At 40.0% G+C, this 16,248-nt stretch overlaps 1 protein-coding gene across 5 annotated transcripts in view; it reads left to right on the top strand.

Moving 5' to 3' along the window:
• The window catches only part of GRAMD1C (GRAM domain containing 1C), a 53,089-nt gene that overhangs the window by 3,335 nt on the left and 33,506 nt on the right, over positions 1–16,248 (top strand). For 4 of the 5 annotated variants that reach the window (XM_034071808.1, XM_034071802.1, XM_034071793.1 and 1 more), the window contains exon 3: positions 15,107–15,191. In XM_034071808.1, the coding sequence (XP_033927699.1) occupies positions 15,107–15,191 (85 nt within the window). Of the gene's footprint in view, positions 1–9,149; positions 9,310–15,106; positions 15,192–16,248 lie in introns of all 5 variants that reach the window. The other variant, XM_005151616.3, reaches the window with a different exon arrangement.

Below are 16,248 nucleotides of genomic sequence, written 5' to 3'. Positions count from 1 at the left end.
AAATGGTTGTTTTCTGTCTGATTTATTCTTCAAGATCTCAGTATTTGTTTGAAGTTAGTGTTTATCAGGTTCTGCAAATATGATCTTGCAGTTAAAACAATGGAATTGTGTAAATACTTGCTTCTAAGATACCGCTGTGGCTTATAAAGCCATACTGTTTGTCACTGATTGTTTTTTAAAACCCCTATGAAACTGGTTATGGGAGGCTGTGGTACTCATTAATCTCACCCTTAAGGGAATCAACTTGTAAGCTTCAAGAATCAGAAAGTCACAAATTCAAGACAAATTAAGATATTCTAACTAAAATGTTATGTCATTGGCATCTTTCCCTGCTCTTCCAGACAGAAAATGTGTTTTAATGACTTGCATGGTGGATGATCAGCTGCTGACTATATAAACAAATCGTTAAAACTCCCTAAATACTGAGTCATAGTAAATGTGTAGGTGATAACACAGAAGGCAGCTTGTTGCAGTGGGCAAAAAGCATGTGTCACTAGCATCTGACAAAGGATGACCTTTGTGTCCTGTAGCAGGTGTGCATTTGTTATGCTCATTCCTACTAATATGCCAGTAGGAATAAGAAATTGCTACAACAGCAAGAGTAGCCTGTGGTAGCATCCAGGGATCAGCTTTGTTGCCTGGATTATTTGCTTTGAGAGGCTACATCTTTCTGACAACTTTGGTTTGCTCCAAGGATTCCTTTCTTTTAAGTATGTATTCTTTGCTTCTCTGATGATGGAAACCAGATGTGGATGTTAGAGCCTGACTGGTTTGACTTCAATTTTTCATGGATTTGAGTGGGAGTAAACAGTTGTGCCATGCCTCTGGAAGTCAGGCCAGGTATCATGAATGCTCAATAAGTGCTGTAAGCACATGTAATTAGCAGCAAGGTAGGGTTGGAAGCCTTTGGGATACAATTGCTCTCCTGGATATGGTGAGTGGGGAGAAGGAAGGATAGCAGGAAAAAATAGCAGGGAAGGAAGAAGAGACTCCTGCTATGCATAATTTCTGCCTATCTCTTAAAAACCAAAACACAACTTTGGCTAGCTTTGAAAAATTTTGAGAAGGTAGAATTTTCTGTGCTGTTGTAAGCAATTCGTAAATTGATAGTGTTACTAACTACTGGTGTTAAGGTGGATGGTGTCTGCTGGGTCTTTTGTGTGTTTTGTTTGGGGTTTTTTTGGTGGTTGGTTTTTGGTTTTTTGTTTTTTCTCTTATCTGAAGACTGTTCCCTGGAGGTGGACAAAGACAGACTTCTATAACCTCACTGGAGGAAGGAAAACGCTTGATCACAAACTTAATCTGAGGGCTTTCCCTCTTCACTGGAACCTGAAAAGCGTGCACTTACTTTTATTTGCCAGTTTTGGCTACTGCATATAGAAATGATGAAAGTCAAAGATGTTTTGGAAGTTGTTATATCTGGAAACCTCATCCCAAGAATTTGAATTCACTTTTTACTCTTTGTAAGCTCTTCATGCTGATATATAATTTGGATGAATATCCTTGGAAGAAGAAATCGTGTGAAAATCTTAAGTGTTCTACTGTAATGAAGAAGGTAAAGGTGAAAGAGGAAGCTTATCAAAAGGATCCTTGCATCAAGACAGGTGTTCTGTCTGAGGACTCTAGTTTCTGTTAACAAGCAATCAAAGTAAGTCCATATGTGTCTACAATAAGAAGATGGAAAGAAAGAACAAAAAAGTAAGTTATTCCCTCACAGCGCAAAAGTAGGTGGAAAGAGTTGAAATCAAATGAGCATCTCAGAAAATTGCTTTTATCTGAGAGGCTTGCTTAAGAATTTAAAATGTGAAATGCCAAGTAGGTGTTGGGAAAAATAATAAGAGGTTTTTAAATAGCCAATTTGATTGCAATGTAATGTCAGTTTGAAGAGTTGGTCAGTGTAAAGGAGTATGGCAATAGAAGCAAACAAAGTGCTACAGTGGAAAGTGAAAATAAGGCTTTTATTTGTACAAGATTTGGAAATGGAGTTTGAATTTTTATAGGCGTGTATTTGGTTTCTGTGAGAGCTAGTCTGTGGGAGCGTGTGAGAATCTGGATGCCAAGAATATGATATATGACTCAAACCTGCACAGGAGGGATGCAGATATACATTAGGATTTGGAACATAACTTATTGCAGCACAGATAGAAGGTGACATACTTGGGGCCGAAGGCCAGAAGGGTTAGACTAAATATTCCTTGCATCTCTAGTTTGAATGCTTCTTCCAGTTTCTCTGAAGAGTCATGTTCACTCTGGGGATGGTTTACTGGGCTTGTTAAATCGGTAACTGTGTTTTGGCAGGCTGATATTTAAGGCCTTCTGATGGTTGCTTCTCCTTTGTGTATTAGTTATGTTTGTTTCTACTTCTGAAGAAAGCTTTTCATCTTGTCTGTGCCTCCAAATGATTGGGTTGTGAAGGACAGATACAGCTTGTGACTTTGGAGGGGGATTTTTAGCCTCCTGTTTATTTGCTGGTATGAAGCAGTCTGCTGAGGAGGATGACAGCTGGATAAATACTATAGTTCTCCAAAGAAGAAGAATCTTAGGCACACTTATGCTGTCCTTTTCTGTAAAGTGTCATAACAAGTACAAGCTTTTGCTGTACATCTGGCGCTGGTATGTTGATTGTTTACGTATCTGGAATCTAGAATAGGTGCCTTTTCAGTCATGTGGTAGCACTGATTATACAGAAGCAGTGTTTTGAAATGGTAGGAAAAGACAAAACCTGTATTTCCGACTAGCTTTTGAACATGGCTGCTTAAGCTAAAGTGTTTTACTCGCTTCTCATCCTGGGAATCCCTCTATTGCTGTTGATGCAGCTCGAAAATGAGCACTGGGGAAGATTAAACTGCTGTCAAGTTTCAGCCTGTTCCAGAGACTGGCAGTTGGTGCCCTACCTAAATAAGCTTTCCTTACCTGCAGCAGTTGGAAGCTATATATAATAAGAATTATTATTTCACACATATAAAGAATTAGTCTAGAACGTGAGGATTGAGTTTAATAGATTAGGAAGAAAAATACTTCAGCTTTGTGATTTACTTTGGTTCTTTCAGTTACTGGGAGCAAAACCATTAGAAATTCAGTATAGTTCAGAAGAAGAGCATGGAGTTGGTTGAATGGTGATACCTATTTAATGAAAGGGCAGCGCATAGCTTGTGGACTGAAATGTTTAGAAGACAATTCTAGGAAATGGAAGTAAGCTGCCTTTTTTTTTGACTTTATAGTTTGGTTAGAGCTTTGTTCAGTATTTCCACAAACAGGCAGTGGTGTAGCACTACGTTTGTCTTGTACAGGTGAGCTACTTGTATCCCTTAGAAGGGAAAGAAGGCAGGTAAACAAAACTACAAGATGCGATTGTTCAGTGGCACACTTAATTAAGTCTGTAGCAGCAGCCAGGGGTAGAAATTCTCCAGGAAATGTTTAAGAGAAAAAATAATCAAAACCTTAAATATTTTGTGGAGGTTTAGATGATTTGGGGCACTTACTTACCTATTCAAAACTGTAAGAATGTTCTAGCTAAGTGTATATGGCTTGTTTTCTAATGAACACTCTGGAAGTTACATTTTGTGTCATCCTGTGTAGCAGGTGGTTATGCAGTGATTGAGTTGTGTCAAGATTCCTTGCTGGTATCAGTGTTTGAGAAATCGCATGGAATAAGTAAGGATTTTATTTTTTTTTTTTAGGTAGTGCTTTGTTATTGAAGCTGCTTGCAGAGTCAGTAAAGTGCACACTTGGGATATTTGTGTATTACTGCAACCCCCTAAAGTTACTAGGGAAATGACAGGTAAAGTCATTCAGGACTTTGGTTGACTCATACGACTTCTCAGCTGCTTCTGTCTTCTGCTATGACTACCTATCAGGACTCAAGATATTGCTCCTTGTTCAGAACAAGTTGAGGTATGTGATGATGGACCATGGTGTGTATGATCTGCTTGTACTAATATACAGGTCTTGAAACAGCTGACCCTTTGCACTGTTTTTATATGAAGTTGAAGAAAAGTTAAGTATGGTCTGTCTTTGCTGAGAATGGCTCAGTCAAATCTGGTAGCAGCTTTGTAATCTAGAAACAACTAGGAGCAAAATTTGCATTTGGTTTCTAAGGTAGAATAGGAAGAGATCAAGTTGGGTATTTTGTAGGAAAAATTGCTCAATGGGTGCTATTTTCCATGTCATTTCAAGTGCAGTAGGCTATTAGTAGGCTTAATGAGGTGAGCAGTGTAATTTGCACCAAAACAGTTCATGTAATTGACTACAGTACTATGACATTAACTATGTTAACTGCTGTTGTAGTTTGCTTAATGCTTCTTCAGGTTTTCACCATTGTCCTCATCCAAAGTATTTGTATATCCTTCTGTGAGTTGCTGAAAAGTAAACACCAGGGGGAATTACTACCAAGATGTTTCCTTCATGAACTTTCTTCTGACCAAAATCTGGAGACTGTTAAATTTAAGTAAAGGTCAGGGATGCCAGAGTCCAGTTCTGCCAAAGTAAGGATGGGAAAGGGGAAATGAGGCATGCCATTCTTTTACTTCTGTATTTGGCTACTTTTGGTTAAGTAATCTTGGGGAGACTGTTGCAGGTAGAGAAAATGAGTTCAGAAGCTGTATCTTACAGGTAATTTAATGTATGAGGTCCCCCACTCATCTGAATTCTCCCCTTACTCCCCCCCCCACCCCCGTGGAACAAGTAAGTCTAAAGCAGCTTGGTATTTACTTATTTTCATTACTTCAGCAGCCTGCAGTGAAAGATCAGGTGAAGGAACACATGTTCTTAACAATACCATTGGCTAATTGTTTCACACACATGCTGTAGAAACAAGTGAGTCAGATGAAACTGCTGTTCAGAAAGGAATGTATTTCTTATCCAAAAGGAAATCATCCTCACTGAGCTTTTAATTGCCATTGCATCATATTAGTACATTTAGGGCTGTTGAAATCTGGACAGCATAGTTACAGGAACTCAAAATTAAACTGGGGAGCAAACAAATAGTCTGAGCCAAAGGATAACTTTGTGCTGGGAGGGTGACAAACTCACTTCAATTACACAATGTTAAAATAGTAACTGCAGTGCTCATACATAAGAGATCATGTTTGTTTTAGAACTTGATGTATCACAGGGTTTTTGTTGTGTGGTGGTTTTGGTTTGTTGTGGGTTTTTTGTGTTTTTCAAGTCCTTTTGTAGTAGATGAAATTACTAAAACAAAACAAAACAGATTGCTTGAATGCTGCATCCTTGAAGTCAGGAAGTAGGCACAGATCCACTTTTTTTTTTTTCCCAAATTGAAAAGGAGGTAGGCACTTGAGACCCTCATGATCTTGGTTTGTACTAGTGTCTCAGGGAGACAGCATGAAACATGGTCTCTGGCAGGGACACAATAGGCATAATTTTACTACTGGGTCAAATAAGTTATTGCCAGCTATGGGTGGTGTTGATGAGTATGTTGAGTGAATCTGAGATTAGATCATCTTGCCTCCTGGAAGCTAAAAGCACCTTTGTTTCCACTTCAGAGTTGGGGAAGATGTTTATTGATGGATATGCCCAGATCTCTGGAGCTTTTTGCTTAACTTTCTTATTTAAAATGTAAATGTTTGTTTCATAGAAACTCGGAAGTACTTGGTAGCAGTTATGTAAATAATTACATTAGAAGCTGAAATTATAATTTTTATTGGTAATTGCAGATGTCCAGACTCAGGTGTTTAATCAGCTAAAGATGGTGTTATCTTATAAACAGGAAATGCACGTAATTCACTTATGCTGCTTCTGAGGCCTGAGTCACACTGGTACCCAGGCTTTGGCAAGGCCTTTCTGAGATCCTTTTGAGTCTTCTTACTGTCTTCTTCAGGCAAAGGAATTGGCAATGAGTATTTTTCTGTGTGTATTTGCCTCCCAATATCTTGCTGCTCTTTCAATACACAGCGATTCTCTGTAATGTATCCTAGCTTTGCTCTGGGAAGGCAGAAGAGTTGCCTTGTTTTTCTGGTGAAACCAGTTCCTGTTATTTACATATGTAACTGATCTTGACAACAGAGCTGTGGGCTTTCTGAAGCACCACCACCCAGCTAGGTGCACAAAGACAACTGCTTAATCTTAGTGAACAGCTGTGTCTGGCAAAATTACTGTAAATATAGTCCCATTGTAGTCAATTATCTTCCTCTTTCAAGCTTTCAGGTTTAAATCTGAGTAATTAAAATGCCTTGAAATGCATTTTTCTGTTTCTTCTCTCGGCTTCCTCTGAAGGGCTGTGCTGGGAGAGGGATCTCTCCTTACTGTTGAGTGAGTCATTAGATCTGCATTCAGCCAAGTGCCCAAGGGGATCTGACTTGCAGGAGGCTGGGCTTTCTGTGAGTGAGGAGGATGCACCATAGAAACAACTGTCTCTTCTATAGCTCTGAAAACCCCATGTGTGTTGTGATAGCTTCTAGGGATGCAGTCTTGCAGCTGGGGTTGTGTGGGTGGTGCCATGCAGCAGGGGGGCTCTGCCGCCCATCACTGCTGTAGTGGCTCGTGGCGTATTCAGCCTGCTGTTTACTCTGTAGACCTCCTTGCTTCTGGAACAGCTCCCTACACAAGCAGCAGTCAGAGCCTGACTTCATATAGGTACTTGCAGGTCCTAGGTAAGGTAGATGGAAAGGGACAGACAGCACAAAGAAATCAGAATAGATGCATGCCTGCTGTTTCCTCTTCAGAGCAAGTAGAGAGGTCTGATGGGCATGCAAAACCCTATATCCCTTGCCTCAAAGTGGCTGCTCCATGCCTACAAAGAGCTGAGCTCTGGGAAAGCTGGGGGTGGGTGGGAGGTGGTAGCCTAGTCCTTTGGGGGTTTTCCTGTCCTGCTCTGGAGCTCAGACTGAGGAGGTATCTTTTCAAGGGCTTGGATTATAAAGCGGTCAATGGCCAAGTCTTTTGTGAGAGTAGCCTTTGGGTCCATGTTGAGTTGCCAGGTGTAGATGCACTCTATCTTTAAGACTGGTGTGTGAGCTATAGACCTCAGTGGTGCACATCGGTGCTGATCAGTTACAGGAGTACTGGGCATTGAGTGCTCCTTTCCAAGCGGGTGTTTCCCTGGTGATAGTACTTCACAAGAAGTCCCAAAGGGAACAGCAGTGGAAACTTGAAATTATCTATGCTAGTGCAGTCTGCCTCCCAAGTACATTCAGATGATGCTGATTTTTTAGGTTGGAGCTGGCGAGACTCTATGCCACCCCCACATCTTAGGTTTTCTTTGGCCACTTGTTGCAACATTTGTATCTATGTTCCACAAGGCCAGTGTGTTTCAGCCTGGTTTCCAAACTGGCATGCAAGCAAAGGCTGGCAGAACACTAGCTAACTCTGCTGGATGAAGTCCAGCACTGAGTGGGTGACGGAAGGGAGAGCCGTAGAGGCTGCCGGAGTGTTGGCCAGGGATTTGCATGGGTTGGAACAGGCTGCAGGCAGCTAGAGGAGGAGGTGTGTGTAGGGGGTGTGTGTCTTCTGACTTTACATTAGCTTCATGCCTCAGTCAGTTTTATTTCTGAAATGAAGCATATGCTTTGCTCCTCACGGTACATGTCAAACTTGAGATTTTTATATCCAAATCAGAGTGGTTACGAAAGTACATTGGCTTTACCATTTAAAAATGCTTTAGAATGCTTATTTGCACAAAGAAGTACCGAGTATTATAAAGCAATTGCTTCATAAGCAGAGGATGTTCTCCATCCAAACTATTTTCTGTTTCTTAGGGAAAAGTCTATAACACTACTAATGACAAGAGGCTTTCTTGTTTCTGGTAAGAAGGTTATCAGCTTGTTTCCCAAGGACTTTGTTGGAATAGCTAGCTGACCCCTATTTCAACAAAATGAAATGGCCAAATTTCAGTGAGTTCTTAAGGGAGAAACTTGGGAGAGTTCCTCACAAATTCTAAAATGAAATATTTTGTTACAAAATTGTTCTACATCTTTTCCATTGTTGTTTGTGTGGTTTTGATTTTTTTTTTTATAAAAAAAAATCCCTGCCTGACTCTAACTGGTTGTGCAGCTTAAAGTTTGCTGAAGAAATAGGGAATCTCATAGTATATGAATATAAAAAGTTCAACTTTTTAATCATTGAGTCTTTGAGATTTCTTTCTGCTTGGAAAGGAAGGCAAATTTAAAAGTTTTTTCACAGAAAAAATACTTTTGTTCTATTCCTAATTATGTAACCTAGTGTTAGCAGCATAGTTCTCAGTATTTCATATGATGCTAAACCATGACACTAAATTTTGCTGTCTGTCAAAATCATAATTGTGACAACTTTGTGGATTTTGTAGGCTGTTTCCCAAACTGTGCTCCAACGTGATTTGATGCTGTACCTGCATAGGCAAAGCTCAAGTATAAGACTTTCATTCCTGCTTTTGGAAGCACAGGGTAGCTGTTGAGGTGTAGATGACCAGGCCTTTTGTGAGCAGGGTTCCAGTTCAGCTGAGTTCGTGTTAGCAATTGACCAGAACTGGCTTTCAGAAAAGCAGGGCCTTGCCACATGTCAGGTCAGTGATGGCTTCATGAGACTGATGTCCGCTTACCAGGAGCTGGTATGGGCTAGGCTACTCTTCAAGTGCTGTGGGATGAACTAGACCAAGACTTCAAAGTATGTGGGAGCAGTCTACATTTCTGAAGTACCAGATTTGGTCAGTTTCATGACAGTGGGTGCCACCACATATTTTGTAAGTTGGGTATCCAGTATTTCAGAAGTTCTCAATGATGAAATAGTTTTAAGGACTTTCTTCTGCGTGGATTTTTGGAAGCTGTCAGCATTAGGGGTATATAATAATCTGTCTAACATTTTTAATAAACCTTCCTTTGCATCTGTAAGAACTAGTTAATAGTAACACTCGTTTTTGGGGACTAGAGATTCTCTTTAGCCTTGTTTATGGGATCTCATAGGATTTAAAAAGAAAAACAAAACAAGGCCACAAACAAAACCCTAGAAAGTAGCTTGTGTATTTGCTTGTGATCTGAATTTTAATATCCATTCCTTGCAATTCTCATGTTGTATTTCCAACAGAAGAAAGACATAGTTGCACCAAAATTCTTACTGGACGCCACTCTGCCTGTACACAGATGCTGCTAAGGGAGAACTGCCACGGGTTTATTTTCTGCTCAGTAATTAAGAAGTGTTAAAATCTGTTTCTCCTTCAGCCTCTGCAAATAAGAGTGGGGCTGGGCCACAGAAAGGGATGTAATGACCCTAGTGCACAGCCCTGTGCCTGCCAGTGGCCCACTGGAAGAGTGCCCTGTGCTTATGAGACTCCCCTCTCCAGAGAACTTAAGGGTGAATGAAGAAGAGCATGTAATGAATGTAAGTAAAATAGTCCTGGCTCCTTAAACTCTTCTCACTCCATCTGTGGCTATGAGCTGCGTTTCCACTTCCTTGAGAGCATGGGAACTTTTGGAAAGCAGGCTCCTAAGGAATATGATGGCTGAGCCTCCCCTGGTAACAATTGCTTGCTTTTCTTCTTGCTGGTTGACATGCCTCATCTGACCTGTGAATTACATACAACTGTGGATAATTGTGTGTGATTAAACAACTCCTTATTTAAAAATAAAAAAAAAAGACCAAACCAAAAGTGGGCACTGTGTACACATCCAGTCCCAAAGTGCATAGTGTACTGTACACAGCCCAGCATGTCACCCTAAGTAAGGTGGTGTTGCTCTTTAGTTCCTGTGAGTGTTTTTTTGCTGTGCAGGATTAATGCTTTTATGCTTTAAGAGACAGTAAAGAACAGTAGACTACTGCAAGTAAAGCTTCTGAGTACTCAATAACTGGAAGTTAATTCTAACCCAGAATTTTTCTGTGGTTCTGTCAAGGAATGATTAATGAAAATAGATCACTGTAACAGTGGATCTGGACTGTTTACTTGTGACAGGGTTAACAGAACAAGTCTGAAGCTTTCCAAGTACATCCTCACGCTTGCTTTCAGAAGAAATGGAAAACTGTGCCCTAGAACTGTGAAAGAGATTAGGAAGACTGGTAGTCACATGGGTGTGAGCTTCCACTGGGATTCTGTGCATAAAAACAAATGTGAGGCAGGTTTGTGTGTGTTTACAGTGATTCCTGCAGTGGTACATCTGGCTTTTAAGAAGCACATTGAAAATAGGAAGGGATTCAGAAAAGCTGTGAGAATAAGGCTGAAAAAAATCTTTTTGATAATAGACTTGGAAAGTTTAATCCCTACCCCAAAAGAAGATATGGAGTAACTTGCTCACAATCTGAAAATAATTTACAAAGTGAATTATTAGCTAGGATGGATTTTTCCATAAAGATTGATTGATTTTTAAGAAGGTAAGTCTTTTTTTTTCCCTTTCCTAAGGAGAAACTTAGCCATCTCAGCTTTGGTTTTAAAGCAAGAGCTGAATTGCAAGATAGCTGTGGTTTGTGTGTTATAGATTAGATCGGGTGGTCCTAAAGAGTTTTCTTTGACTGAAGAAATTGTTGCAGTGGGATCAATGTTTCTGATAGAAAGACTTGTCAGAATTGGCACCTTTTACAGGTAGCCTCAGCAAAGAGACTGGGATGGATCTAAGTGTGTCACAAGAGTTCTTGTGTTCTTTTGGAGTATGTGAAGTCTTAAGTTTGCCTGCCTTATACTGCTAAATGGGGCTTTTGTTCAGGGCTGTTAACTTAGCCCTCTCCTATCCTAGTGATGCTTTAGACTTGCTGAAGGTGGAATATTGGTATGTTTTGGTTGGGTTTGTGGGTTTGATTACCAGATAAGTGTCTGTTGTTCTTCTGGAGTCTGCTTGCTTTTTGTTTCTCCTGGTGCTAAGAAGGATTTTGGATGCATATGAAGAGAGGAGAAAACAATGCATTCTTTGGTTGAAATGCAGCAATTTTTGCCAGGCTATTTAATGTTTGCTTTAATGTGTTAGTGTAGGATTAAAAAACGCTTTCATCCTAAGCTTACTCGTATCTAGAGCTGCTTTTGACCATGTCTAGAAACTTCAACCTCTTCTGTCTTTGGAGAATAGCACATCAGGTGGTCTTTATGTGGGATGCTGAGATAGTGACATGGACTTGCTTGCTTGTAGACAGAGGAGCAAAGCCATGCATCTCACTGCACATCTTTTGATGGCTAAGTGTGGCTTCTGCATAGAAGGGGAGTAGGTCCAGCAGCTTGCTTATAGGCTTGTTTGATTCTGGGACCCCAAGCACATGGTAGTAACTGATACCAAGTCTGAAGCTTAGTGGGAGGCACATGATTCAACTGAAGATGTCCCTGATCATTGCAGGGAGGTTAGACTAGATGACCTTTAAAGGCCCCTTCCAACCCACACCATTCTATGATTCTGTGTGCATCGCTTAAAATGAGATTACATCAGAGTTGTATTACTCTAGCGTGAGGTCAGCTTCCATGTGTTCTCAGCTGTTTTTATGTATAGCTGCATGTAAAATATAGAATGCAAATTGTCAGGTAATGTGGTTTTTGTGGTCTCTTAAAACAAGCGGAAAACACTAACAAAGCAAATGCAAAATTATTACTGTTATTAGCAAATGTTAAAAAAATGTGCACACTGTTCTGCTGAGGTTGATTGACTATTTGCATCCTTAGTGGTATGTGCAATCAGATAATTTCCTAATGATTAGCATTTCTGCTGTATGCCTAGGAGAGGGTGTAACTTAATTATCCTCTGCAGCTTGCAAAATGGCACAAGCTATTTCCAAGTGTCCATGCTTTTGAAGCTGTAAATATGAAGGGAAGCTGTTTTTTAACAGGCTTCTATTGTATAAATAACTCAGCTTAGTCCTATTTAAGTTAACTGTTTTTTTTTTCTGGAGCATGACTTTGAATAGTTGGACTCTGGTCCATTTCTAAACAAGGGATGAGAATCACTTGGGTTATTTGTCTTCAAGGAGTGTCTGGGTCTTACATAACTGTCTTCTGTAAAACTTTCTGGATGGCACTGAGGAGGTTTTTATGCTTATGCCATTTTACAGGTTTCTAGTGTATTTTGTGGCTTCAGATAAAGAATTCTAATATACTGTTGGCTGGACTTAATGATTTTCTTAATGATTAAGTATAGCGTACCCATAAATGCTGAAGATTATCTCAGGCAAAGTGTTTGTCCAATGACTTATAATTAAACTTAGAAATGTGCAAGTGTTAAAAATAAGTTGCTATTTTCATCTCTTTAAATGCCATGCTACAGCCTAATTTATGCTTTTAATACTTAGTGGTTAATTTTGTAACCCAGAGGTGGCAACCTTCCTCAAATGCTGCCACATCTTGGGTAGTATAATAGTAATTATGAGAGGTGCAGTTTTTGTAGAAATGGAAATGTCTTATTGAAAGTTCATAGTAACAGTATTGTTAAAATTGACCCTGCTGTTTTGCAAGTCCTTTGAGTGATATTTTGATCACCAAGGCATATAGTGAGTACATAATAATTACTAAGTGAGCTACTTTTCATTTAAAATAAGGAAAGGATAAGGTTAAAGTTTCAGTGTGCTCACTTTTTTATGCTGATTAGATAAAGATTCAGAGCAGGCACTTTATAATGTCCTAAGAACTTGGTATAAACCTAAAGTTAATGAGATGATTTCTTACAGCCTTTTTGTCACTCACGATAAAGAACACTTCTAAATGCTAGCAAGGGTTTCTCAGACAAACTATAGCAGGTCTCAAGCTCTGGAAGAATTCAGTTGCTAAGTAAAACTCAAGATAGCTTGAGTTTGGATTCTTGGCCCTGTTGAACTGGCTGATTCAAACACTAATATACATGTGTCTGTGATATTGTAACATTCTTCCTCTCTTCTTGGTTCTTTTTGTCTTACAACCACAAAAACTTCAGTGTAGCCCTTATCTCTTGTATACAGTATGTTTGAGAAATTGCTTCTCTCATTAACAGTGTGGCTTCTTAAATTATGGTTTCGTAAATTAGGCTTGAAGATTGTGAACTTTCTTTTGCTCTCATGGCTGACTGCTTCTTTTGTCCCCTTGTATGTTAGTCTTGTCATCACAAACTCAGATCTCAGTCAACTGAGGTATGACTGCATAAATTGTAGGGCCTCTGCTGGAACTACAGGTGGAAAGTTTGCAGCTTTGAGTTAACTTTTTGTTCTCCCCCATGCCTCTTTCTGGAGTAATCGCACAGAACTCCATTTCTTCAAAGCTGTGCAGTCATTAGATGCCTGTTTCAGGTGATCACTTAAAAGTGTGTCTTTCAGGGCACAATGTGGCATGGTCAAGAAACCATAGCCTTTCCACTTTAGTAGATTACATACTCTCAGAGAATGTTATTCTCATAATATCAAAAATAGCTGAAATATAACTGGAAGCATACAGCTTAGTAGGACACATCTAACATACTGCCCTGTTAGTTGTACCTGCAGCTTTCACGCTTACTTATCTCAGAAGGGGAGGGGTGGACATATCTTTTTGTTTCACCCCTTCACTCCCTTTTGTCATTGCAATACTCAGAATATTAGTGGACATCAAATATGTACTCACCAGTGGTCAGACTTCTGTTTATCAGTGGTAATAAAAAGTAACTTAAAGCTGAACTGAGTTAGGGTGACTTTGCCCTCTCCTGTGTTTTATGCTCCTAAACACTTGACCCTGAAGTAGCACTCACATTCTTGTGGCCAAAGGTCTTGACTCTCCAGTATGGGTAGATGACAGTCATAGGATATGTGTGTAGGGTGGTGTTCAGGGAGCATCTGAACTACAAGGAGGAGTAATCTCTTCTGTGAAAAATAGCAAAATGTGAGACTCTTAATAATTCTAATGGCACTAGTTTATTAAAAGACCCTCAAGCTGAAGATAAGTCTGTCTTTGTTCTGAGATAGTTTTGACAATAACCACAGAGGTAATGAGAAAGTAGTGTCCAACTAACACGCTATAGGAGAGTGCTGAAACTGGGTATTTTCTTGCTAAACTTGCTGCAAGGTCATACAGTCAAAAGTGGTTCTTTGCCTCCTTTCTTCTTTCTTCCCTCATGCTCAGAGTAAATAGCCGCTAATCTTATGGTAGGTGGATTTAATGGTGAATGTCAAGTTTTGGAGTAATACAGGTGCTGAAGGAAGGACTAGCAGCCATGTGCTTAAGATCGTTAGGTTAAAACAAACAAAAAAAGCATAAAAGGGGCTTTAATAGTATATTTGTACCTGGTTTTGGTAACACTTGAAAGTGATTACATGACTTCTTATGTCTTAGCTATAGGCCAGCTGAGTCACTGCCTTACACAGCATTTAGTTAAGATGGCCCTTAAAATAAGCAGCCAACATCTGTTAAGAAAAAAAACTGGTGTTTTTACTGTTGTAAAATGAAAGCTAGAGCTTTTATGGCAGAATTGTTTCTGGAGAACATGCTGAAGCTCTTTATTTGAATGGGAACAGGGACATTTGTTTCTAAGAATATTGAGTTCAAGTTCATCTGGATTAATCTACTTTGCTCTTAGTTTACTGCCCAGTTTGAATTTCAAAGGAGCCATAGACAGTGATCTTTTTAAATATATGGCCAAATGTAGAACAGATCAGGAAATCAAGAGGTGATGGTGGTGCTGCTATTTGTGCTTACTGGAGGACACTTTTGCCTTACTGGTCTAATTACAGCAACTGGTGAGCAACCTGGTCTAGTGGAACGTATCCCTGCCCATGGCGGGGGTGTTGGAACTAGATGATCCTATGGTCCCTTCCAACCTTAACCGTTCTATAATTGTAGTATTCCTGAAATGGTACTCCAAGTAGAAACTGGTGATACAGGTTGTGTCCTTGTGACCAGCTAGTGGCCTGCATGAAGACTTGATCTGCTCTGTCACCTCCTGTGTCATGGTGTTGCTGCCTGTTCATTCAGTCTGTTTTGGAAGACTTAGCCGTGGAAGGGGCTTTCACGTCCATGTGAGTGGAGGAGTTTGCCATCATACAACTGTAATGCCTTGCAATTGTTATCTGGCCTGATACAGGGAATAGTTTGGCCAATGCTATCCTAAATACAGAAGCACATTCTTATATAAGCAAGCATAAAGTTACAGTTCTTCATTGCTCTTTTGGTGTTAATTTGTGCTTCAAGATAAAATTACACATCCAGTATGAAGACAGTTGATGGCTGAAAATAAATCTGCTTGTTTGCTTAACCTTTTACCATTCTTTGTTGCAGCTCTCAAGTTCCACTTACAAATATAGGAGTGAGGAATTCAAGAGACAGTTTTCTCATCTGCCAGATTCCGAGAGACTCATAGTAGGTAAGATGTAATCATACAAAAAGCGTTTGTCTTCTGGCTGATAATTCTAGACTGCTGTAGTGCCACGGCTTCTTTTTTTGTGGCAAATTCTAACTATAGGTGATAACTTCCTATTTTTCTGTCTCTGAACTAGCATCAGATACTTTCAGAGAAAGTCAGGTCCATACCCCTCTTCTGTATTGCCTGCTTTCTGAAAGAAGACAAATTCCTTCAGGAGGTTGAGAAGTGAAGGAGAGGGTACAGATCCTCCAGTTCACTTGGATATGGGATGGGAACCTCTTAATGTCTTTTACTTCTGCTACATCCTAGTACTTTACTTCCTGACAGCAGTGGAGATGTGACAGCTGTTAGCTCACAAGCTGGAAAGAAAGATCACTGTGCAGGGTCCTATTGAGCACTGAACACAAACTCAACATACGTGTATTGGTTTGTGCAATGCAAGTGTGAGAAAACCAAGTAGAGTTAATCCTGAGGGCACTGAATTTCTTGTATGTTCTTTCCAGCACAGACAGACAACTTAGTGTACCTCTTGTAGTGTCATACTAACCCTAAGCCTACCCCTAACCTAGACCCTTGTCCTAGGCACTTGATTAATGTGACTTCTGGGAGTGACACAGTCCCAGAATTACAGTCCCACTTGTAATTTAAACACTTTTTGGAGACAAATGCCAGTTATGTGATATGAGGACATAAAATTTAGCATTTAAGTGTATGATTCCCATCAGCTATCGTGGGATACTGAAAACCTCAAACATACTCATTTTATCCTGACTTAATGGTGTGCACTTGGATGTATTTGCCACTATGGTATAGAGAGGGCAGATAAAAATGTTTGTGCCTCACACTGGTATGTGCTCATGTGGTTACTGCCCATACTGAGCATTAAGTATGTTATCTGGTGCTGCTAATTCTGGGCTGGCTCATGCCTTGAGTGGAGGTTTTTCACATCCCAATATACCAGTTTAGCTTACCCGTGTACTCGTGACATAGGTGCAGGCATAGATGTAATACTTAGCTGGACAAGCTGCGAAGATAAGTCTATGGGGTCGGAGGGGAC

The sequence above is a fragment of the Melopsittacus undulatus genome, chromosome 2, assembly GCF_012275295.1.
Source record: "Melopsittacus undulatus isolate bMelUnd1 chromosome 2, bMelUnd1.mat.Z, whole genome shotgun sequence".
Classification (NCBI taxonomy): Eukaryota; Metazoa; Chordata; class Aves; order Psittaciformes; family Psittaculidae; genus Melopsittacus; species Melopsittacus undulatus.
The sequence above is the reverse complement of the archived record's forward strand: the minus strand, read 5'-3'. Positions and strand labels throughout refer to the sequence as shown.